This window comes from Archocentrus centrarchus, chromosome 6 (assembly GCF_007364275.1).
Source record: "Archocentrus centrarchus isolate MPI-CPG fArcCen1 chromosome 6, fArcCen1, whole genome shotgun sequence".
NCBI lineage: Eukaryota > Metazoa > Chordata > Actinopteri > Cichliformes > Cichlidae > Archocentrus > Archocentrus centrarchus.
The window spans coordinates 4,674,083-4,699,552 of NC_044351.1; the positions used below are offsets into that span (position 1 = coordinate 4,674,083).

General features: G+C 39.6%; 1 protein-coding gene across 2 annotated transcripts; it reads right to left on the reverse strand.

Annotated features, from left to right (window-relative positions):
• ric8a (RIC8 guanine nucleotide exchange factor A) lies at positions 1-24,261 on the reverse strand. Of its 2 annotated transcripts, XM_030731435.1 has the most exons (15): positions 24,007-24,261; positions 17,009-17,056; positions 16,156-16,173; positions 12,917-13,130; positions 9,710-9,864; positions 9,519-9,599; positions 8,928-9,027; positions 6,893-7,080; positions 6,432-6,526; positions 6,177-6,327; positions 5,193-5,288; positions 4,960-5,104; positions 2,718-2,862; positions 1,671-1,790; positions 1-1,540 (listed from the first exon to the last, which is right to left on the reverse strand). In XM_030731435.1, exons 1-15 carry the CDS (start codon positions 24,151-24,153, stop codon positions 1,399-1,401), a joined length of 1,845 nt encoding a protein of 614 aa, XP_030587295.1. In that variant the 5' UTR covers positions 24,154-24,261; the 3' UTR covers positions 1-1,398. The 2 variants fall into 2 exon arrangements, with proteins under 2 accessions (XP_030587295.1, XP_030587296.1); XM_030731436.1 differs by lacking the exon at positions 16,156-16,173.
• Positions 24,262-25,470: the final 1,209 nt, after the last annotated feature.

A 25,470-nucleotide genomic window follows, 5' to 3' on the forward strand; every position in this document is an offset into this window, starting at 1 on the left:
GAACTTGACTGGCCTGCACAGAGTCCTGACCTCAACCCGACAGAACACCTTTTGGATGAATTAGAGTGGAGACCGTGAGCCAGGCCTTCTCATCCAACATCACTCTCTGACCTCACAAATGTGCTTCAGGAAGAATGCTCAAAAATTCCTATAAACACACTTTTAAACCTTATGGTTTAGGAGCCTAAGCTGTTATAGTTGCAAAGGGTGGGACAGCTTCATACATCAGGGCAGGCTCCTAATGAGACAATGGATGGTTTCCTGGGGGATCTCTTACCAGATCCAGGCCAGGGCATCACTGAGCTTGTGCACAGTTTGAGGTGCAACCTGGAGGTATTGAATGGACAGAAACATAATGTCCCAGAGGTGTTCTACTGTATTTAGGTCAGGCGAGCGTGGGGGTGGGTCAATGGTAACAATTCCTTCATAGGAAGTTCATATGTACCTGAAGGCAGATGAGCAAATACTTGTGGTAAAATAGTGTACTTCTCTGCAACTCCTCACTTCCTCCTACAGTCTCTTGGCACCCTATCATCTGCTTTCTTTAGACCTGCAATGACACACTGTAACTCTTTTGGACCATCTCTATACTTCTCCATCTTCACGGTATGGCTCATCAGCAGTATCCCTCTGTAGTTACTACAGCTCTGCACGTCAGCCTTGTTCTTGAAAATTTGGACAAGGACACTTCTTCTCTATTCCTCAGGCATCCTCTCACTCTCCAGGATTGTGTTAAACAACCTGGTTAAAAAGTCCACTGCCCTCACTCCTACACATCTCCATATCTCTACAAGTATGTCATCTAGACCAATTGCCCTTTCACTCTTAATCCTCTTCATAGTTGCCTTCATTTTCTCCTTACTAATCCCACTTTTTCTTTGCTAACATCTTCCTTTGAATACTTCCTATATTTCCTCATTTCACCACCAAGTCTCCTTGTTTTTTTTCCTCTGTCCAGAGGATACACCAAATACCTTCTTTGGCAGGTTCCCTCACCACTTCAGCTGTACTTTCTCAGACCTAGATCTAGTAACACTTCCCTACCACCCAGAGCCTTTCTCAACTCCTCCCTGAACCCTGCACAACATCCTTCCATCTCCAACACTTACTCCTTGCCTCTGCCTTCATTCTTCTTGATTTCCAGAGTCATCCTACAGAGAACCATCCGATCCTGCCTAGCTACATTCTCCCTGATATCTTTCCCAGATATAAATTAAAGAATCTTCTTTTCCACTCTTTAGTGTTTAATAGCTTCATAGCATCACTAAGCCCCTCAATCAGAATGAGTAAAATAGAACATAATGATACCCATGATATGTGAATTCCTAAAATAGTGAGACAGTTTTTCTAGAATTGTCGTGGATGGAATCCGTTTCTCTCTTCGTGCTTCTGTGCTTATTAGTTTTCATCCTCACTGTCTAAATTAGGAGGCTCTTCTGACTGGAACAAAGGATTGTGGGTCAGTTTATGCAGGTCCTCTGTTGTCATCTCTCTCATCGTCCCATCCATACCGAGCTGCATGGGCTGGATCAAACGGGTCCTGAAAGAGAAGTATAATAACAGGCTGAAATGAAACTGTGACAGTATTAATTACTGAAAAAATACTGCAATTTGTCCATCCATCCATCCATCCATCCATCCATCCAATGTGTCTGTGTGCTTTTATTGACCTCGACAGCTTGTCAAACATGCTGACCAGCTTCATGGCTTCATATTCCTTTTGCTCTTCTGTCATTCCTTCCATGGGATTGGGCTGCTCCTCTTCTACAATTCCTGTTATTGGGTTTATTCTGGGGAAAAACAGAGAAGTGTATATAAAAAAATAAATATGGATAATAAATAAATAAATCATTATTCATACAGGAGATAAGCTCAGATGTTTGATCATATGCAGTGGACTCCCGTTTACTTTCTTCCCTGACTATCCAACTGTTTCTTTGCAAACCTCTTCTTTTGAATACGTTCCTGTACTTCCTCGTTCCACCACCAAGTCTCTCTGTCTTCTTTTCTCTGTCCAGAGGACACACCAAACACCTTCCTGGCCATACTTTCCCAGTCATTTAGCAACACTTTCCTACCACCCAGAGCCTTTCTCCTTTCTCCTTCCTGAATTCTGCACATTATTCCATCTTCAGCTTCCACCATTTAATGCTTGCCTCTGCTTTCACTCAGTTCCTCTTCTCGATGTCCAAAGTCATCCTACAGACAACCGTTCAATGCTGCCTAGCTACATTTTCCCCTGCCACCACTGTCTCCTGTCGCTTTCAGACTGCACCTTCTGCATAAGATGTAGTCCACCTGTGTGCACCTTCCTCCTCTCTTATACGCCACCCTATGTTCCTCCCTCTTCTTAAAATATGTGTTCACCACAGCTATTTCCATCTTTTTTGCAAAACCCACCACCACCTGTTATTCCACATTGCTCTCTGTAACACCATACCTACCCTCATCACCTCTGTTCCCTTCACCTATATGTCAATTGTAGTCTGCTCCAATCACCAATCTCTTCTTCCTGGAGACACTCTCTACCACATCCAGCTTTCTCCAGAATTCCTCTCTCACTTCTGACATCAAACCGGTTGGGGCATGCACACTGACAACATCCAACATCAACCCTTCAGTGTCCAACTTCAAGCTCACAATTTTCATCAAGGTGTTAAAAATACAAAGTAGAATATTTGAAAAAACTGCTGACATAGTGTTCTGTTGGTACTGACTGGGCTTTGGCCTCTCTGTACTCTTCTGTCTCAGAGTCTTCATCCTCGGAGTAGATCCCAGAGTCTCTGCCTCCTCTAAGCAGTCCTCTGGCAGCCAACAGACCTGCAGCGTTACCATATCCGGTGTACTTAATGAACCTTGAAACTTGACAGAGAAAATATTACTGTTAAAACGGCAGCATTCTAACACAATGACATTAGGCTCATTCGCCACTTGACCTCCTCAAAATCAGCAATTTTTTGTTCAAGCATATCCAATGAACCCATGCAAAGTTTTATCTTCATACAATGAAAATTGTCCAGCTTACAGGCCCTCTGAGTACATAGAAGGAGGTTGTTTTAAACACTTGCCTTAATTTTTCCAGCATTAATGAATCCTCATTACTTCGTAAGCACAAAAAATAGCCACATGACATTTTTATGGCTGAAATTTAGTTTTACTAAAAACTGCAACCAAATCAATTTTACACCCACTCCAAGTGTCTAAAGCAATCATTTAATTTTTTTTTTTTTTTTTTTTTACACAAAACTCTTTAAATAGCAAATCTCTATCACTTTAATCTCTATGACACAAAGTAATACAAACAAGCATTCTTACCTTAGATATTTTATGCATTTTCTGATAACCTGAAAAATACTGTTGGCAGCCAGTGCTACCCTTCAGCTTCCTGGCAGTAAAGTCTGAAAGTACAAGTTCTAGAACACATAATTACAGGTCCCAGTAGATCTTAAGGGGGTGTGTATGAGCCTCAGTAATTTTATTCACTGTATTAATTCAAAAGCAAATGGCTGAAGTAAGAACCAGGAATAAGAAACGCTAAAATTATAATAAATATAAACCACTAAGAATACTGTCACTTTCTGTGATTGGCATTATTATGGTAAGAAATAAGCTGCCTGAGATTTTTAGTAGATGCATCTATGGCATGAATTTGAAAATCCTAGGTGACATCATTCTGGAGTTATCGCGTTCACAAAGTTGAAAGCTGGCTGCCCGCCTGGTGGGATGACGATGATACCACATCAGCCCTTTTAGAACTTTTTAATTCTTTTGGGTAAATTTTAAAGGGTCGTATCAGCATGCAAATAGATGGCTGGTCTAAACACATTATAGCATATGAAAGGTCTGCTTTCTAGACTTTGTTCTTAACATCTAGAAGTATTATACACTGCATTGTCATGATGGTGGCCACATACTGACTAGTGTTAACTTGTAGCACTGCCGGTGTTATTACTGATCTTGACAGTGGCCTTATGTGGTCTGATCTTTCTTTGCAGACAACCTTGTGGGTTTCAGCTTGATTTGATCAAGTGAAGCAAAGCTGTGATGGCTGCAAGGTTCCAGGAAGTGTCTTGCTGGGTTCAAAAAGTCCCATCAACCTTGTCCTGTTGCCAACAGTATTGCTAGCTGAAACACAGTCAGACCTTTCAACAAATTTCCATGAAGTCAGGATGTGATCACTGTAGGTTTGTTGCAAACAAACCATGCTGCAATGTGTTTAATCATTCCTTACATAAGTACTTCTGACATGGCAGATTTCTGCAGTAGGTTGTCTTGTTGCACGTACCCTTTGTGAAAACCCCAACTGTACAGGTATCCATATCCATGATGGCTTGGAGTGGATGCAGACTCTATATTCCCATTTGGATTTGGCATGACATCACCTAAGCTTCACGTGCTCGTGATGAGAAGTGGGAAAACCCAGTTTTTATGCATTCTTGATTATCATGACTGCACATGTTGCTCATGACATCAGCAAAACAAAACCACACCCTGTACATACTGTATATAGGTATAGCATTCACTCACTCAGCACTATCATGGTTTTAATGCCTTGAGTAGACAGAACGTCAAATTTTAATATTTGGCTAAAGACATGCTAGAGTTACTGTACAACAAAAAAACTGACCGACAGCTGATTCTGAGAAAGTCAAGTGGGAACTTTTCTCACATTTGACGGCATGGAATGACCCATTAACATCATACGCCACAATGAAATGAAAATAAAGGTTAATGCTGCTCTAGTCAATACTAGTAGTGAGGGACGTTTTTATCTATATGCATGATTAGTTCTTGAGGAGCTTAAACCAATCATACTTCCTGACCTTCTGTGGTTTTAAAGCATCAATGTGGACTGAATTCATTTCTCAAGAGAAGGCTGAGTGATTTTAACATCACCTGTGTCATTCAGTGATCGGATCTGTCCCATCCAAAATGTTCATTTGTGTTGCTGTCTCTCACCACTTTCTTTGCAGAGAACAAACAGGAATTCAGCAGCACAGTCCTTGACATCAGTGTCAATGTGCGTCATAAGGCGGACAATTTTGTTCCTCAGCGTATTGCCCACCTCTGGCCTGTTTTTCACATCACGTAGTGGTGGCAGCACCTAACACACAACCCACACATGTACACACATATCAGAGCAATCAAAACAGCTAAAATGTTCAGAGAGAATCTCTAAGATGAATACTCACTTTTGACCTGAGGAACTTCCTGGTCTCTCTGTGGATACGAGCACTCTCAGTCAACAAGGTCAGTGATGGAAGAAGGGTCTCCTTCAGCTTATGTCCCTGAGACACAGATAAGCAAATTTTTTTTAATATTTCCAAATAATATAACCAATCAGCTGGACTGTAAAATTAAAAAAGACTATTAAATCAATCACGTTTGTATATCATTATTTGGTACCAGTATAAATTCTTTAGATAAATTATACACCTCTCACAATAAAGGTTATATTATATTCAACCTTAAGGCTTTAAGTTCTCCTTGTAGACCACAGAATTAGGTAATACAGCACAGTCTGCCTTTCTTAATCCTGTATTTTAATAGTGCAAATCATTAACAGTGCTACAGCCAATCAAACTGCCCCATTCCACTTTGGCAGGTAGTGAACAAAGAACTCGGCGTGACCATGACAGGGTTGTTGCATACTCGTCCCCAAGAGGACTTCCTGCCAGTCTGATGGGGTGACCAGTTATGTTTCTAAAGTTTATAAGTACAATGTTGTTATTATTACTGATGGGCTGATGACCCAAACTACAGAAAAATAAGTTGCAATAAACCATAATTATCATTTAAATGCAATCTGATTGAGCAATCAATGTCTGATGTTTTCAATGCTTCTGTTTACCCACAAGAAAAGAAGCCAAAATTATTATTATAGCACATTTTAATCAAGAGGGTTGGGGATTTTTCAAATGTAATGACAAAGGCAAAGGATTAAGGAAATATCTTAAAAAAAAAAAAGTGTCAAAAAAAGACTTTAAAAAAAATCAAGCTGGATGGGGCTCAGTGGGTCTCATAACCTGCACTGCACAACTGGAAGTCCTTCTACCACAAAATCATTTTTTCATGACTTTTATGTTGTGATATTTACTGTTGTGCACTTCATTTTTTATTATATATTAACTATCAAAGGTAATGAACCCACATACACTTGTTGTAGCTCGTCTTACCCGGTCAAGTCTTTTCTCCATGAATTTTAGCAGCATGCTGACAGCATCCATGTTGACGCTCATGTATTCAATAGAGCCTTGCTGCACCTTGGGCATCAGCAGCACATCCAAACAAGGCAGAGGGAGGTTACCCAGCAAATTTACAGTATGGCTGAGAAAAGGAAGGAGAAAGGAATGAGGGGGGTGTCATCACAAGGGAGCAATGACTGTATGAGTCAAGTAACCAGAGAACAGCGAATCAGGGTGCTGTAATACCTGTGAAACTCTTCAGTCCGCTCCTCTCCATCTGCATGGCTCATTAGACAGTGTCTCAGTATGGCGCCCAAATGTCTGTACACAGCTGCCTCTTCCTTCACATACACATCAGATACACACCAGTTCACCAGTCACAGAGAGAACCTTCATCTTTATGCATTTGCTTGTAAAAATGAGCCAACTATATATTCCTGTTGTTTCAATAAGAAAATGTTTGTTGCATATTCAAACAGCTCTTACAGGAAATGTGACAGTTTACGTTTGGTCTGAAATGTCTAAAAATATAATGGATAGCTTACCATAAATTTTTATTTTAAATTAATGGGTCCCATGTAGAGTCCACTGACCTTGGTCATGTTCTGACTTTTCCTCTATCAGCATCTACACTATTAGTTTGCTATTTTAAACAAAATGGATAAATCTTGAACATCTGTTCTATTCAATCTAATTTGCTTTATTACCTCATCAACTTTGCGCTTGTTTATGTCAAACGTGATGTTAAAGAGTATTTTCAGTATCTCCATAGCTAGCTCTGTCTGCTGCCGGCTCAGTGGAGGCAGCTCTTCGGCTGGGAAGCCTTCAAAACCTGCTCTTGCTGTCTCCAGGGTACCGGGCCAACACAGACCCAGTGTGGCTTCCAAGTGGTTTCCTAGAATTACAGACAGAAGTCATCAACAAGTTTTTTAATTTAGCTTTTTAAGTTAGCTAGAAAATCTGCTTCATCTTGTTGCTTGTTATTTTTTCTTTTATAAAGAAAAAATATCATGGGTTGTTGAACTTTAGCAGTTCAAGTATTTCAGCTGTTCCCAGGACTGCGTTCTTCTGGACAGAGATCTTGGATGTCATTCCTGGAATTTGCTGGAGCCACTCTCCCAGTTTGGGGGTCACTGCCCCGAGCATTCCAGTTACCACAGGGGCCACTGTAACCTTCACCTTCCACATCCTCTCTAGCTCCCCTCTCAGCCTTTGGTATTTCTCAAGCTTCTTGTGTTCTTTCTTCCTGATGTTGCCATGCACTGTGGACATGGATGAGCGCCTGCACAGAGTACTGACCATCAGAACCTTCTGGATCAATTGGAGCTACAGCCTTCTTACTCTGCTTGTCCTCCACTACTATGTCCTGTTGGTTAGCATCACCAGTTTGTTCATCTGTATCGGGAAGTCTCACAGGATCTTAGCTTGGTCATTCTCAACCAACTTTGGGGGTGTAATGCATTTTGACCTTTGGACTTCCAGGCCAGTGTGGCAGACCCCACCACATATGCACGGGCACGAGCACACGCACACAATCCTAAACTTTATTTAGCTGGATCAAGACATTTAATGTTGGGGCAATGTAAACTAGGTGACTGCAGAGTGGTGGTGAGGGTTACAAATAACATATCAAATGAGTAAACATTATAACCAGAATATAACAGTACCAACACTGTGTGTAAAAGGACATTACAGTATTTCACAATCGCTAAAATGCTAAACCCCATTCCATAAATCAAATCCACAAAAGCCTAAATGAACTTTTTGAATCACACACCCTTCTGGCCAAAACGTGAACACGGTTCTGGCACTTAGCCACATCTGGTACAACACAATCCCTCTCTTTTGCACAACAGCAAACACATTCTCAGTCACTAAACACACTTCACACGAGTTTTGCCGAACCTTAAACACAATCACAGTCACTGAACACATTGTTGCAAAACCGTAAACACTGGCAGCAGAATGCAAACACAACTCCGCCGTCAGCTGTTACACACAGCAACTCACAATTGAACACACATTTGTCAAATGATGTGACCAGACCAACTGGGCAGGATCAAAGTCAGTTTAGCACGTAGGTGGCACATGTGCATCTACAATGGACAGACACACACAGAGAGGCAGAGGAGGAAGAGCGCGTGTGAGGGGGGAGCAGACGAGGAGGACGAAGACGACCGAGAAAACAAACCACACCCTCGTCCGTGGGATGACCACGAGAGAAGCAGGACAAAGGGTCCAACCTAATCTGAGCAGATTCTCTGTGGCAGCATCATCAGGACATTCACTGCTCCATGCTGCACAACATTTGACACACAGTCTGCCACAATGCAAGTACTGTGACATTCATTATAATGCATTATAATGCAATGTCCAAGTGCGCTCCCTCTTTCCCAGAATTGAACAACAAGGGAGCAAGCTAACAGCCACGCCAAGACATCCGGCCACATAACCCCGGGACCCACAGGCGCCCACATCCCAGGGGAGATAGCAACGACCAATGGGGAGCAGTAGGGAGGGGTAACTCACAGGGACGGACACACTATCATCGCTGCTGTTATGGGATCTTAGAATGTTCTAAAAATCTGAGCGAGGGATAAATATATATATATATATATATATATATATATATATATATATATATATATATATATATATATATATATATATACACACATTTTTTTTTTCCAAATTCATCCATGCTAACAAAGAAACAGGCCAAACTAAGAATTAATAAGTTACCTAGAAGACTGACACCATGAAGCTCTTGAGCCAGCTGTGCCCTGACATCCACTCTTAGGGCAGTCAGCAAGAAGGTGAGGCGCAGGTCAAAGAAACGTATCTGGGAAAAGAAATCAGCTGGAATATAACTCATATTCAGTAACAAAAATGCATTGAAAGCTACATCTGCCAGGTGCAGTACTTTTTAAACAACATAGTAAAGAAACATCTACATTGGAATATACAAGTTATGCAAACGACTCATTGTGAACACCCGTGGTCAGTATGTTCTCTTTCACTGCACTCCATTTGTTTTACTGCAGTGTTTGCTCTAAACAACAAGTATGATTTTGTTCTTGCTACCTTGACAAATGTAAAAAAAAAAAAACTAACAAAATAAATTTGTTACATTACAAATTTAAAGAACAGTTTCGGGGCTTAAAGTGAGAAGTGAAGGAAAACATTGATGAAACATGCAAACTCACAGAAAATACAGGGAAGCAACACAACATATTCTTTAGGAATCTTCCAGCTGTGTTGCTACAGCTCCCACAACAAATAATTCTACATCTACTCCCACTCCCACAACAGCTGTCTGAGTAATGGCCTTACGTCATGGTTCCAAGTAGGATCGTGACAATGTTTCAGCCTCTCCGCCACACCTTTAATCAGCTGCAGATCTGCTGCTACCACCTGATATCATCCACAGAATCCACACGGACATCCATCAGCCAGATCTGATAGATTATCAGCAACCAAATAAAATGTGATAATCTGAGGAATGCAGGGCAGAGCAGACTGACCTGTCCGGTCTCATTGTGTAGCAGGATGTTACAGAGGGACTTGAGAGCCTCAGCAATCACTTCCTGGTCGGGATTTTCTGAAGGAGGGGAGGCTTCGTTCACTGCATTACTGCAAAGTCCTGCTGTCTCTTCCTCGTCTCCTCCCTCACCCTCTTCTAGGAAGAGAAAGAGTAGCAGTTTTGTATGGTTAAACGGCTTTCAGCTAATCCAATCAAATGATGTTCAGAGGACACACATTATAAGGTTTTGTATACTAGTGCATTTCACAAAATGACAATATCATGAAAAACTTTGCTTTTTTATCATTTAATTCAACAAGGTAAATGTTAATATATTCTATATTCATTATGCATGAAGTGAAATATTTAAAGTCTTTTTTCTTTTCATTATGATTATAGCTTATAGCTCATGAAAATCAGACATTCAGTATGTGTAATTATTAAAATGTTTCATTGTGAGTTTGAGTAAATTACTGTTCAAACTGTCTAGTTCAGTACATGCAACCACAATCATGGGGAAGATGATGATGATCATCAACATCCTCCACTAGGAAGGTAAGCATACTGCCACACGAGGGAAGCAGTGGTTGGAAACTGCAGCGTGACCAAAATTATTGCCATCATGTGCAATCAACTTGCGATGTCCTTGTCTTTGCAGTAGTCGCTTCAAAAATGGGGACCATGTCAATAATAAAAGGAGGCGGAAGAACAATTAATATGTTCATGATAAAAGGGTGAGCTCTTCTGTTGGAAACTGCTTTGGACCCTGTGTGGACCTGAGGACTGAGACTCAGGTGGAGAGCAGGACTTATCCAGAGAGTTGCTTTATTAATATAAACTATTCCTCCATATGAACCTGAAATCTATGTAACAGCTGACACAATGTACAAGAAGGACACAAAACATTATTTACTGTCACATCCTGAGCCGTCTCTGCGTTAATGTGTACCATGTGCGTGAATGCAAACATTGTTCTGGGTTTTCCTGCAATGTGTGAAACTGAATTGGCAATATGCACCAGGGCTGCTGTCTCACTTCCTGCAGTTAGAAAGCATTGCTTAGTGAGTCTCTGAAGAAATGTTACGGCACAGCTTCTTGGCTTTGCAACTGATGGTGCAGCTCGGCTGATGAAGAGGAGCAGCCACACTCCTGAGTGATTAAACCCCAAACTGATCATCATTAGAGATTGTGTCATGAATCGGTGTGTTGTGGTTGTGTCTCTTTTCTCTGCTTTGTTTCAGGAGGCTGACAGGCTGGTTTCCCCTCCTCTGCAGGGCGGAGCTGGAGGCTGACTCACGGAGGCCCTGCACACCTGCAGCGACTTCTCATTCATCACTCTGGTATTTGAGGTTTTGCCCTAACCTCCTGTCTCCACCAGAGTGTCTGCTAACGTCCGTGGTAAAGCGTCCTCCAGCTTGTTTCGAGTCAGAATAAGTTTTCTATGTCACTCACTCGTGTCTGTTTGTAGTTTCACATCTTGGATTCTCACCCACTGGATTAATTAGTCTCTTGTCCGCTGCTGAAACTCCCTTCGCCTCTCAGCCCACCTGCTGTCCTGGAAGAAGCGTCAGAGCCAACCCAGCAACCTGCCTCCCCATTAATTATTCCAACACTTCACCTCACTCCAGCCACTCCTTCTGCAACCTCCCCACTCACCTATATGAACACTCACTCCAGCCGATGGCTCCCCTCTCTTCTCCCTCTGCCTAGACTGATCCCTAGGCAGAAGGAGGGAGGTGAGGATTTGGACTACGTCTTGAGAAAACCCCCAGAGAACCTTTCAGCTATTAGGATTGTGTTTCTTTTGCTCTGTTCAATAAATTGTTTAAGCCATCCTAGACCTGCCTCTTTCCGGATCTGCATTTGAGTCCACCTTCACCTTGTGTGTGTGTGTGTGTGTGTGTGTGTGTGTGTGTGGGGGGGGGGGGGGGGGGGGGGGGTGACATGTTACAGAAAAGCAGAAAAAAAAAAATCCCTCAGTGCAATAGACCATTTTCTTAGGAATCTACTGCACTACTGTAGTATTTATTTCCATCTGACACTTTGTTCAGTTTCAGTAAAATACCAGTATTATTGCCACAATTTACTCGTCTGCCTTCACACAGACACACACACACACACGAACTTGCCAGACATCCCATTTTTAATCCACAGGGTTTAATATGATGTCGGCCCACTGTTTGCAGCTATAACAGCTTCAATTCTTCTGGGAAGGCTTTCCACAAGCTTTAGGAGTGTTTATGGGAATTTTTCTTTCAGAAGCACATTTGTGAGGTCAGACACTGATGTTGGCCTGGCTCAAAGTCTCTGCTCCAATTCATCCCAAAGGTGTTCTGTTGGGTTGAGGTCAGAACTCTGTGCAGGCCACTCAGGTTCTTCCACTCCAAACTCGCTCCTCCATATTTTCATGGTTCTGGTTGATGTGGTCATCCAGCCTGCAGCAGATCTCCAGAGCAGCTGTCACAGTGTTGACAGCAGAATTGGGAGTCTGCCCTCAAAAAAAGACCCTCTTTCAAAGCAACTGAATGATATTTCAACAAAATACTGTGCACTCAAAAAGTGTGGATTTACTTTAAAAAAAAAAAAAAAAGTTATGAAAGTGGTTCGACCCAACTGTGTTATGTAACTCTTAAGCAATTGGCTGTTTTTTACTCTAACATGTTGAATCAACTCAACAAAACGCCACCAAGTTAACCTGCCAAAATAGTATTCTGTTGAATAACACAAATAACTCAAAAATTTGAGTGATCATCTGAGGAATGCGAGGCACAGTGATAGTAAATCCAACTAAACAGGATTCTTTAAAACCAACAACAGTGAGATTTCATCTTTTTCAGTGAGTTTTGGCAGGTTTTCATTGAGTCAGTTCAACATTTCAGAGTAAAATGCAGTCAGTCTTTTATTTAACACAACTGAGTGGAAACACGACATATTTTTTTTAATATATTTTTTTTAGTTTAGCAAAACCATCAAAAATTATACCATTTTCCTGGATTTTTTTTAAAAGCTTCAAAATATCCAGAAACAGTAGTTAGTAGACCTTTGTGGATTTCTGAATTGACGAAACAGAGTAATCAAAACAAATCAAAACAAGCATTCATAACAATTCATTTAAGTCTACATCTTTAAACCCAAAATATAATCTCTCCTTGCTTTGGAAAGACGACACAAAAACAAGGATAGAAACCTTGGTGTACACAGTAATTACCTTGGCCATCCACGGGCTGGCTGTGGGCAGGTGTGACAGTACTGTTCACAGCAATGCCAGCATAGTGGGCAAGAGTGGACATGGCGGAGTGGTTGATGAATGGATCCAGGCAATGTTTGTCTCTGGACAGGATTCGAACTGTTTCCAGACAGGCCAGCAGGCAGGAAGGCTGCAACTCCCTGTTTAGGAAACCGAGCACCAACTCGCCCAGATGCTGCATTGCACAATAATTTATCAAGTTAGAGCTATATATTTATTCATGGAAGAACAGCATGGACAGAATGATTCTTATAACTGATGGACTCTGAGCCATTGATCCTCATCAACAGAATAAACCAATTTGTGTGCGCGATAGTAAAAAGCTTTAAAACATCTGTTAAAATTAGTGGCAATTCTGGTTTGATTATATATTTTCAGAAATGCATGCTTTAGTTGTCAGTCTGTGAATGCAGTGGAGGCTAGCTCCAGATGATGAACGATTGCATGTAAGCATACACAGCAGATTTACCAGCATGGCGGTTAGTTTGGTTCCTAACAAGTTTTGGAGCTTCAAAAATGTTGTCAGAATGAACAAATCCATGAACGTATAAGCAGAGACTACACTTATATCAAAGCTATCAATACTAATATAAAAAAAATAAACAATCATTTGAAGGTGCTTAAATTGTCCAGTTTCCTGGTTTATGTTGCACTATAATTTTCTCACATTGTTTTAAAATTAAACCATAAGGTTTTGCATGTTTGTTGCAGAACATAAATCGACACATTTATGAGCTTCTGATGTGTTATTTGGTTATTTATAGAAGAATGTTTACATAAATAGCTGCATCCATCTATTTTTTTATTATTATAACCTCACTTTATATCAGGTATCTATCATATTTGATGTCTCACTTCCAGATGCCCAAACGTCTCATTTTGCATGTCTGGATGCAAATGGAGAAAATATTATAAATGGAACAAGCTGTATACCAGATGCAAGTTGGACAAAATTTACTCTTATTTTGTCTGCAGCATCTTAAGCTCCATAAAAAAAATAAAAATTTTAAAAAAGACAAGTTGCAGTAAGAACTGTTGAAAAATATTACCTAAAAAATGGCCCATCCCAGATACAGGCTCATAGGCTCATGTTACCTATAAACATCATATATTTAACTAGACAGATTTACATTTTAAACTTTGAGAGTAAAATATCAAGACTGGTTAGCCTTTAGATTTTAAAAATTAAATCTGCCATATTTGCAGCTTCTGAGCTGTAGTCTGAATTCTTCTGGCCTGAATGAGTGCCCGTCGCAGGCTTCAATCAGGTGATGCTAGAACACATTTTTGACCAGTTTGTAGTATAGCACTTCTGTTTGTGGGATCATTTTCTGACTAATTTTAATGAAATTATGATTGTTTCCAGGCTGTCAACAAACTGATTTCGGCCCACAACCACTGTATACCAAATCAATTAAAAAGTGACTGCTGTTCCTTTTTGAGGAAGTTGCGACAGTTAACACCATAAATAAAACTGTTCATTCAAAAACTCAACATGAAAAATACCACATACTAAACAGCAGTCTTATGATAGTGAATGAATAAAAAAATGGTCTAATGTCAGTGTTTCCTTTGTGGAAAGCCCTACAAAGCCCTAGTGACCAAATGCAGACAGCTAAAAATGTTGCTTTAAGGTCTGCTAAGCTGCAGGACAGCTTAACGGACATTCAAGTAGGTGTATACTTAGTGTGAGTAGGTTTATTGGATGAAGACGCCGTGCAATAGCACTTAAGCTGCACCATAAATAAACGCAACCCTAACCCGTTCTTACCTTTTGTTTCCACCTTAACATTAAACCACAGTTCCTGTTACGATCGTCTCCTACTGGATGAAATGCTTCCCTTAAACAGCTGTCCTTCTCTTTATCAGAGAACGGAAAGCTAACCAGGAGTATATTTTCAAAAACCAAATACTTTTCTGATGGCATTTTCTCAAACAGAATCAAAAATATACTGCTTAAAAAAAAAACAAAAACTTTCAATGCTTTTCAAATAATAAAGCTGCAAAATGTAGACATATTGGCTTGTTTAGCTAAATATAGTCCTGATTCTTGCAGAGAGGTTTTTACTGCTTTCCAAATGAGTTACAGGTGCACTGGATACAAAATCACAACTAAACTAATCAAACAATGGTCTAATGTTCTATCTTCCCAGTTATTCATCTTAATCAGCTCAGAGGTCGACTTTCATTGAAACTGAATAAAATGTATGAGGTTTCAGCCATGAATGACTCTTTTTTGGCAACTTTTTAAAGTCAGAAATACAATTAATGATAAACCAGATTCATTTATTTTTTCCTAAATTGTTTGTTTTTGATGAATTATGCATAATCAGAATCAAATCGAATGTGCCGTATTAGTGTGATTGGTGTTCAAGCAAATCAATGAATCAAACGCCGAAAGTCATCCCACGTCATTGTTAGCTTTCATTAAACTATTACCACTGGTTGCTTCAATATGACCCTGATTTATAGTTTTCATTGAACTTTTGAACTGATTAAGTGTGATTCCATCTACTGACAGAAACCCACAGTTTATCATGGATTCACTCCATCATGTTAAAACTTGTAACAAACTGCACAACCAAAGTAATCTAATATAATGTAAAGAAAATATTTCAACAGGTAAAAATGTAACTATTAATTTCACAACTGCCTCAACCTGCAAGAACAGCTCTTGCAGTTCCTATTCTGTTTATCCCGATTCATGATGATCTTAATATAAGTTTCCAACAAATTTCCACCAGAGGTTTGTGAGCTCAGCCTCCAGGGCCAACATGGTTGTGCCCTAAACTCCAGTTCTTCCCTAAATCCAAACTCTCAGATTGTAAGCCTCACACTTACAGTCTGTTTCTATTATCGCTGTATTGTGTTAAGTAGTCAGAGATGGAAAGTAGCACTAAGAAGAATCTAAGTCACAATAATAATCAATTCACAGCTGGCAAACTACTGCCATTTAAGTACAGATCATCAGTCCACATTACCTTCCCTCTGGTTAGAGCACACAGATGTTTACAAGTATGCCACACATGTCATTCCCACTGTCATCTTCATTTCATAAATTACTTGCATCCTAAAATGGATTCTTATCAGATCCCCATCCAAAAAAAAAAAAAAAAAAAAAAGAGTAACAAGTTGTAGATAAACTGTGGGCTCTGGTTTCTAAGGGAAAGCATAACATGCTGCTCATTTGTTATTCATACCTTTTGCAGCTTTCTTTCCTACATCAGGCAGGCACACACAGCAAGAGAGAGAGATGATGCAGGTAAGAGTGAAGTTTCAAATGTGTTCGGTCTGTTTACATTCTGTTATGTTCTCAGCTTTCTTTTTCTTATCGTAGGAATTGATTGTACAGCTGGTTTGTTTGGTTCTTTATTAACTCGTGTATGTTTCAATTTTATGCATTTTTAAAGCCCATCTGAAGATGGGCTTTAAAAATTAACAGACTAGAAATGGTGTGTGGCATGGTTTATGATACATACTTGTCACTATACAAATAAATAAAAAGCGTAAGCAAAAATAAAATATGACCTTCAAATTCATCCTTGTGTTACAAAAAAGCCCCAAATTAAAGAAGAATATTTAAAAGGAACCCCTTTCTTTTTAAATCACGCAGTTAAAACACACAATATGTTTTCATTAAATTTAAAAATTGTAAATGTTTCATACATAATTTGACCTACAAATTATTTTGATTAATTACGCCAGTGCACCTAAAGCTAATTAATTTTATTGACAAAAGAAAACTAAGTATCAAAAAAATATGGCACTGTGGTGTTTCTGATTGTAACTTCCAGCTGAAAGGAGATGAAGGAAGTAATATTAGTCTTCACAGCTGTCCATAAGAGTTAAAACAAAAAAAAAAAAGTGGGAGTGCTTATGGACAAAGACAGCATCCTAAATACACATAGTTGTGGGTGACACGTCTGTCCTGATGCAGCTGACTATAACAGCTCACAAATGCTTGTGTATCTCTCTCACATAAACAGGGTTCCTTTGAAAACATATCTTGACTAGAGAAATAGGAGTTTTTTTTATTGGAAATGTTACAAATACCTCTCTGTCCTTCTCCTCGTCCCTGCTGAATGTAAAGCACTGGTTCATCTGAAGAAAAGAAAAGTACAAGGCACAAAAAAGTTGAGTCAATCAATAGAAGAAGCAGAAAAACTGGTTTGAGTTTAGGTTACAGTTACTTTATTTCTGCCTATAGGTGGTTTGGGTGTGTAGGTGAGCCATCCATTAGCACATGTGCATTTTTCAAAACAACCACAGATTGTCATGTTATGCTCTGTTGGTAATCTTGTGGACCCAAATGCAGAGCGCATGAATCAGGAGTTTGAACATAGAGGGAGGCTTTAATGTCAAGCACCAAGTGGTTACAAAGTCCAGAAACCCAGAGAAAAAACAAAAGCAAGCCTGAGAATCCAAGTTTGCAGAAATTATTACACATACAAATACAGGATTAGGACACACAAAACTTAGAGGGATGACTCGACAGAGGAAGGGAGAGACTGAGACATTATATACAAAAGGTAATGAGGGAAGTGGAACAGGTGGGGAACACAGCTGGAAACAGCTAACCAAATGAGACGGGGAAGTAAAGGACACTGAGAACAACAACTACCTAAATAAAACAGGAAGAGAGACGGAACTGATCAGGGAAACTCATTTGATTCATTTGACACAACTAAAGAGGGGAACAAGGTAGGAAAAACACCAACAACACTAACCAGAAATGATAAACCTAAAGTCATCTATAATAACAAAATGATAAAGAACCAATACAAAGCATTAGAAGATAACAAAACTCATGAGCACAAGGAAATACAAAATAACACTATTAAGAGAAAACTATAAAATAATACAAAACATCAACATAAATCACTCCAAAGAACTAATAAGTCAGAGAAAAAGACCCAGAGACCATGACACAGATATGGTATTGTAGGGTCTTCTAATATTGTTGAGTCTTGAATTGAATACAAAATAGAGAGAACAAAAGCATATATACAATAATAATCAAAAAAGTAATTATCCACATCACATCATGTAAGCTATGAAATATTTGTTCATCAGAGTGATGATTGTTGGAAAAAAAGGTGTTTTGAAAAATGTTTCTTTGCACTTGGGGACTATAAGCCTCCGTCCAGAAGAAGAAATCACCAATTCTTGAATCAGCGTGTTACCGGCTACTTATCAATTCGACTGATTAGGTTTCTGTTCTTTGCAGATTATTCAAACCATGGCGTCAATGAAAACGACCAAAATGATAATATGATGACTATGATTGACGCTCTGGATAAGTGGAAGAAACTGGATGGATGGACAGACGGACGGACTGACTGACTTCCTGTCTATTGTTGTTAGTTTAAACATAAGTAACCCCAGCACCAAACCCATGTGCTAAACCTCATTATACTGATGCCAAAATAAACATGTACATCGCAGGTGCTGAACTATATTGGCCACTTGCTAAAAGTTAATCCACATTTTTCACTTAATTGGAATACAAAGTTCTCACTTAATGTCAATAAACATAAATTATACTCATTTTTTCATTGATGTGCCATCCGAAGATTTATGTTAATGCAAAAATCAGTGTAATTCCCAGAAGGCTGGAAAACCAGAGCAGGCTAACTGAGCCACCTAGAAGATATACAACGTAAATATGGCCGAATCTCCTGTAACAAACACTAAGCTTCTCATCTCTAAGAGCTCTTTGGTGGAGTAGGATTTGACTGGGCCGTAGCTAACTCTATTCGTGTATCAGAAAGTCTAATCCTATTGCCTTTGAGATTAACTCCTACACAGACTTTGTGCTGAGAGAGCCATGAAGCATGGTGCAACTGGGGTTTGCAGCATTAACAAAACTCAAGTGACTATGTTCTGCAGACTCCAGTAGACAGTGCTTCGTTTCAACCCTCCTGAGCCACCTGAAGCTAACCACACAGTTAGAAACGGTACAGTGTTACTGTGATACTGAGCTTGGCGTCTTCCCAGGTCAGTTAATGGTAGAAATGATAGTTGAAACTACACACATACCCATTCATGTCCCTGGCATTAATTACACTGATCAAAACACAATGAGCTAGACTGTATCTACATTAGGTGGATGTAGTTTGCTGTACTCCTTATGCATTTCCACACAATTAGATGTCAGCAAAACACTATAGTGATGGTAAAAACATTTTTTAGAAACTAATATCACCAGATTTCTAACTTAATAATTTATGTAGAGGACAACACAGTTACCTAAAACAGCTAATTAGAAAAAAATATATCATATTTCAAGAAATGAAATATCAAATATAGTCTAAGGGTAAAAAACAAATAGTTCAAGGGATGTGGTATACTGTGTTATGATAGGCTTAAATTTGTACTTGATATTAAAATATTTGTAATATCAGGCTGCAACTAAAATCTCTGACATTTTACTGGTTTTACCTCAGACTGATCTTACATTTTCTCACCTCTACCTGCTCCACTTAGAGCAACTGTTTCTCCTTCTCTTCCATTTTTTCTCTGTATCTAAGCAATTAATACATTAATGACATAAGTATAAAAATTTGTGTGTGCGCATTTCCACAGATTCTCTCCCTCCCCACAGCACTCTTTCCCCATTGCTTTTCAGTGTCCTGACACCAACTCCTTCCCGAGGTGCATCATTTTTTGAGTTACAAGAAAATCCCAGAAAAACTAGAAGGGCGTGAACAAATGACCTGAGATAAAGAAACCTCTCTGAATGGCTTGAATTAAGACATTTGAACATCTTAGATTCTGTAGGAAACTGAGGATCTCAGGACATCTTGGCGAGATTATCTCTCGAGTGGCGCAGGAAAGCCTTGATGTGTGCAGCACACAACTTCCCAGCACCAACAGCAGAAAACACAGAAATACTTTACACAGTAAGAGATGAGCTGGGAAAAAATATTGATCTATAAGAAGCTTAAGACCCAAGTGTTTTTCTCAGCAGTGCTAAAGGACAACAAATATTACACTTACTGTACTGTGCAAAAGTCTTGAGCCACCTCACCTTTTTCTTGCTAAGAAAAAGGTGAAATATGTGCAGCCATTTATTTAAAAATGTACAAACATACATGGCAATACAGTATATGAAGCAAAAACTGAGTTTGTACAATTCTACCAAGCTTGAAAGTCAATATTTGGTATGACCTCCTTTACTCTTCAACACAGCCTGAACTCAAATTTCTCTAATTTCTTTAAGTTTAATTCTAGAACGGTGGCATCAACTGGTAACAACAAAGTCTGGTAGTGCTAATTTTTAATCAATTACTTCAGTTTTGTAGTTTGTTTTTTTTTGTCAAGTACTGATGGATACTTCTGTGGTGAGAAGTGTTTACTCAAGAGAAGAGTTTTTGTCACTGAAATGGAGCCGATCTGGAAGATACCACCCTATTCCAGCTGAGGTAAAGAGGTATTTTTGTGGTTGCCGTGCTGGTGCAAAGGTAAAGGTTTGGCAGTGGAGACATAAGCCCTTTCTGCCAACAGTCATCATGGGAAATATCAACTCTCTGCCCAGCAAAAATGATGAGCTGGAGATATTGGTGAAGACTCAGAAAGCGTACCTCAAACAGAGATGACAGCGCTAATGTCAAGAAAAAAAAAGGCAACAGTCAAAGTTCCATGTGAAGTTCCCCATGAAACTGTTGCTAGGCTACAGACTAAACATCCAGAGGCACTCTGCATAATTTCAGTCATGTTTCTCTCTCCTCCCACCTGACCGGATTCACACAATTTGTTGACTGTCCTACCAGAGAAAGTAAAACCCTTGATCTGCTGTACGCCAGCATCAAAGAAGCTTACAGAGTTTCTGTCTGGCACGTAACCAGTTACCACCACAGAAGCCATCCTGATCACCCACTTTATAACATCTTTATGGAACAAAAAAACAAACAAAAAAACCCACATCAGAACAGATACAGATACAGAAACAGAAAATCATTCGTACCCATAGCCATCAGGACTTTCAATTCTCATACAAATTGCAGATGAGCTACATCAGACATATGACTGGGATCACTGAAGTTATTCTTATAAGTTAAATTTAAAAGTGAGTCAGTGATTTTTGCTGTAGACTGAAAATACTTGGGCTTGACACAAATAAATAAATATTAGACAAAAGATCAACATCTCAGCTTTTAATTCCAGATGTTTACATCTGGATCTGATACAAAGTTCAGAAGATAGCACCTTTTGTCTGAACCCACCCATTTTCTTGTGAGCAGAAGTATCAGAACAGATGAACTTAAAATTGATTAAAGTGAATAAGACTTCATATTTAGTTGCAGTAACTGCCTCAAGCCTGTGACCCACGACATCATTAACTTTTGCATTCTTCTTTTGTGATGCTTTTCCAGGTTTTCACAGCAGCCTCTTTCAGTTTTAGTTAGCTTTTTTTTTTTGCGGGGGGGGGCATTACTCCCTTCAGTCCTCTTTAGCAGGTAAAATGCTCTGTAGGGTTTAAGTCTGGAGATTAACTAAGCCAGTCTAAAACCTTCGACTTCCTGTTGAACTCCTTCGTAGTTTTGGCAGTGTGTTTTGGGTCATTATCTGGATGAAGAATCAGAATCAGAAGGTTTTATTGCCATATGGGTGAACAGGTTCACAGCATTAGGAAATTGCTGCGGTACTTTGTGCTTACATAAAAAACAAATAAGTATTAAAAACTACAAGACAATGTTACAAATTACAAATATACAGAGATATTAGAACTATAACTATAACACAATATTACAAAATCTCTCAGTCAGTTTGGTCACATCTTTCTTTCAATTGACAGACAAAATATTTCTCTAGACTTCTCAGTTTATTGCACATCATGTGTGACATCATCAATGACAATTAATGAGCCCATCCCAGAAGAAGCCATGAAAGCCTAAGCCATGACATTACATCCACTGTGTTTCACAGATGAGCTCGTATGTTTAGGATCACGAGCAGATCCTTTCTTTCTCCAAGCTTTCCAAGCATTGGTAAAGGTTCATCTTTGTCTCATCAGTCCATAAAACTTCCTCCCAGAATTTCTGAGGCCTGTCTTTGTACTTACTGGCAAATTCCAGCCTGGCCTTCCTGTTCCTCTTGCTAATTAGTGGTTTGTATCTTCTAGTGAAGCCTCTGTGCTTTTGTTCATGAAGTAGTTTGTGATACCTTCACTCACTTTCAATGTTTCTGTCATCAGCTGCTGCTGTTTTCATGTTGGTTACTCCTCTAACTATAAATGCACAGTCTGCACAGACAAAACCCAAATCTGAAACTGAGGGCAGACATTCAGTGCTATTTATTGGTTGAATAATCAATTTAACAGGACACACCTGGGCAACAAAACACAGCTGTAAGTCACATGTTCCAAAACTTTTGCTCACAAAATGGGTGGCTTCAAACCAAAGGTACTATCTTCTGAACTGTATATCAGATCCAGATGTAGAGACCTGGAAACAAAAGCTGAGATGCTTAATTTTTGTCTCATATTCATCTTTTAATGTCAAACCCAAATGTTTTCAGTCTACAGCAAAAATAAAGGGATTGGCCTCACTGTTCCAATACTTTTGAAGGGGAGTGTAGTTTTCTATGCCTGACACTTTTGTCCTCCACTTGAGAACTCAAAGGCCTTTAGATACCATAGAGGGATCATACTTGTGTTTTATCATCTCAAAAGGAGTCCCCATCACTAAAGAAGCAAAAACATGAAGGACAGAGACAACACGACCAGCATCCTCACCTCAAGCCTCATCTCCTGAACTGAAGTCAGGGCTCTAACACATGATAACATGCATAAACATGCTTATTTATTCCTGATATTGTCACAGTTACTTATTGTCAGATCAGACATGGGACCCTTGTCTCTGGACAGTTAAATAGAGCTGGTTCAACAACAGCAGCAGCTGTTCAACAGCTAACATTATGCCAGCTAATGTTAGCCTTGAGTGTCCCAAAAATCACACTTTCCCTCTGATAAACAGTTTGATTCCATTCTCACATTTATGAGAGTTTATTCACTAAGCATCAGAGTCCTACATAGCCTACCCACACAGTAAAAAACTCTGGTCCAGATCTGGTCGGGAGTCTTTGTCCTCTGGGTACACTCACTACAGATGAACAGCAGGCAGAATTTTTGAGGTGACTCAGGGACAAAAACATAAAATACCACAAAACATTTAATTGAAATCTAGTTTTTATTTCTGGCTTATTGCTAAGTGTTTATATTATTTAAATATGTTAAAATATAGTGTGTACAAAAACATCTTTACACACAAAAAAGTAACAAACACCTGGTTGCGGCCGTTATGGAATACAGCCCAAAGTTAATGTTGTTGATCCCTCTTAGCTGACTGAAACATGCTTGTCCTACAGCAGCCACTGTAGCTTGTGTTATGCACTTGAACTGGGAGGGGTAAGAGAACAGAAATCAGTTGACTGCAATCTACTGATATCTACTGTGAGATTTTGCACACTGTAACTTTAAGTTGCTTAACTATCCAAAACATTCCTCTGAAAACTGTCAGGTTCACGGAGTGCACTAAAAATGACAGACATGGTAGCGAATGTCAAAAACAAAAAAAGCTTTGAAAAACCTCCAGACAGCCCAGAAAACTAGTGCTCGAGCCCACTTTAAAAATTACAATAAAATCTGGAAGCAAAGTACAAAGACATCAGGGTGGCTCAAGACTTTTGCACAGTATTGTACATTTATCAAGTGTACAAAAATGCTGCTCTGTCTATTAGATGTGTCAACGGACTGCTTTATGTCTGTTATAATAACATAAATAACATGCATAGTCTAGTTTGTTGAGCTGTACCAAAATATGACCTAAAATATTTGTTGATGCTGATTTAAAACTGGTTAAATATACTGAAAGCTCTTCAATGTCAGCATCATCTGAACTGAAAGCGTTTTATAGCGGATCTAGGGCCAGAACAAAAGCTATCTATGCAAAGTCCGTCAAACACGCAGCACTTACAGAATACTGTACATGATAAACTTAAACAGCTGTTCCAGCGAGCAGACTCCTCTCAGGTGCAGGGCTGAGGTTTACCTGCTTGTTGTAGCTCTGTAAAGCCGTCAGAGCGCTATCTTGGTCGCCCGTCTCCATCTCCTCTATGGTGGCACTTAAATCCATTTTCTTCGTCGTTGAGCTGCTGCTGCTGCTTCTGTGCGTTTGTTCCTCTGACTGCAGATTCATGGTATGGTCTCCGTTACCTCCTACTGAGGACAGCGTGACGTCTGATTCCTGATGAGCTGACGAGAAGCGATTAGCGAGGAGGGTTTATGCAAGCCAGTGCTGCGTTTAGAGTCCCAAGAAAAGACGGGAGAAATTAAATTTGTCATTTAATTTTTGTAAATGGACAAGATTAATGATGACGTCAGTTAAAAGAGATGTTAAGAGGAATATTAGACATAATATATACATAGTCAACCAACTGTAAAATAGCACTTATCTCTCAGACTGCAGAGTCACTCGTGGCTCCTGGAGTTTCTAAAAATAGTAGAGCATTCAGCTTTCAGGCCCCAAAACCAGCTGTGGAACCAGCTCCCAGTTTGGATTCAGGCGAGAGACAGTTTCTCTACCTTTAAGATTAGACTTCTGCTGCTACAGACTCGGGCTGCTGGAGGTCTTCCCATCATGCACTCAGCATTTCTTCTCCACAGCCATCTTTTCACTCCCGGTGCGTTTATATGCCACTACTGTATACGTTTGTCCACTGGCTTCCGTAGTTTGTTTAGTCTTGCCCCCCCAACTGGTAGATGGCTGCAAATCACTGAGCCTGGCTTTGCTGGAGGTCTTCTTTTTATATATAACAGAGGTATCGTTTCGTTGAATGCCAGTGTGACCTCTGTGATGACGGGTGAATGGGTGAATCTACGGTTTCAATTCAATACAAACTCCACATGTCTGGTAAGAACAGGAATCACACTGATGACAATAAAACCATTTCAGAAAACCTCTGTTGATCATTTGAAGTGTACTCCTTCTTGTGTGTATGAGATTGCTGTTAAAAGGATTAAGCACATGTATAATCATCAAAACTATTTTAGAATAAAGAAACATGACAGTATGTAAAAAGTATAAAGAGTAATAAATATGCCAAATTTAAGCGTTTATAAATGTAAGGGATTATCAGTAAAAAAACTTCCCTCCTTAGGAAGGCCTGCATGTGCGTTGCATTGCACACAAAGCAAGTAGGAGAAATGCCGGACGAACCCTTAATAGAAGCTCACTTCACCTTAATAAAGGGAAATAAATCTGTGGAAAATCGAGGGGAATACCCTCTTAACACTGTCAGCACAGTACCAAGTGCTGCTCAGAGTAGTGATGAGAGTGTGAAACCGAAGCTTCGGTACGTGCTTCGAACCCTGGGCTTACAACTCCAGAGAACCACTGCTTCGAAGCTTGCTTCAGGACAGAAAAAAAAAATCACGTGACATATGACGTCCGAAGCAGCAACTGCTTCGTTCTCGGAATGAATCAGGTGACTGGTTCAGCTGATTTGCTGGTTAC

Coding starts and splice junctions, on each gene's coding strand:
- ric8a (XM_030731435.1), bottom strand. CDS start 24,153: ATGAATCTGCAGTCAGAGGAACAAACGCACAGAAGCAGCAGCAGCAGC. Junction 17,057..24,006: donor TACAGAGCTACAACAAGCAG/GTAAACCTCAGC, acceptor TCTTTTCTTCAG/ATGAACCAGTGCTTTACATT. Junction 9,600..9,709: donor TACACAATGAGACCGGACAG/GTCAGTCTGCTC, acceptor GGATGATATCAG/GTGGTAGCAGCAGATCTGCA.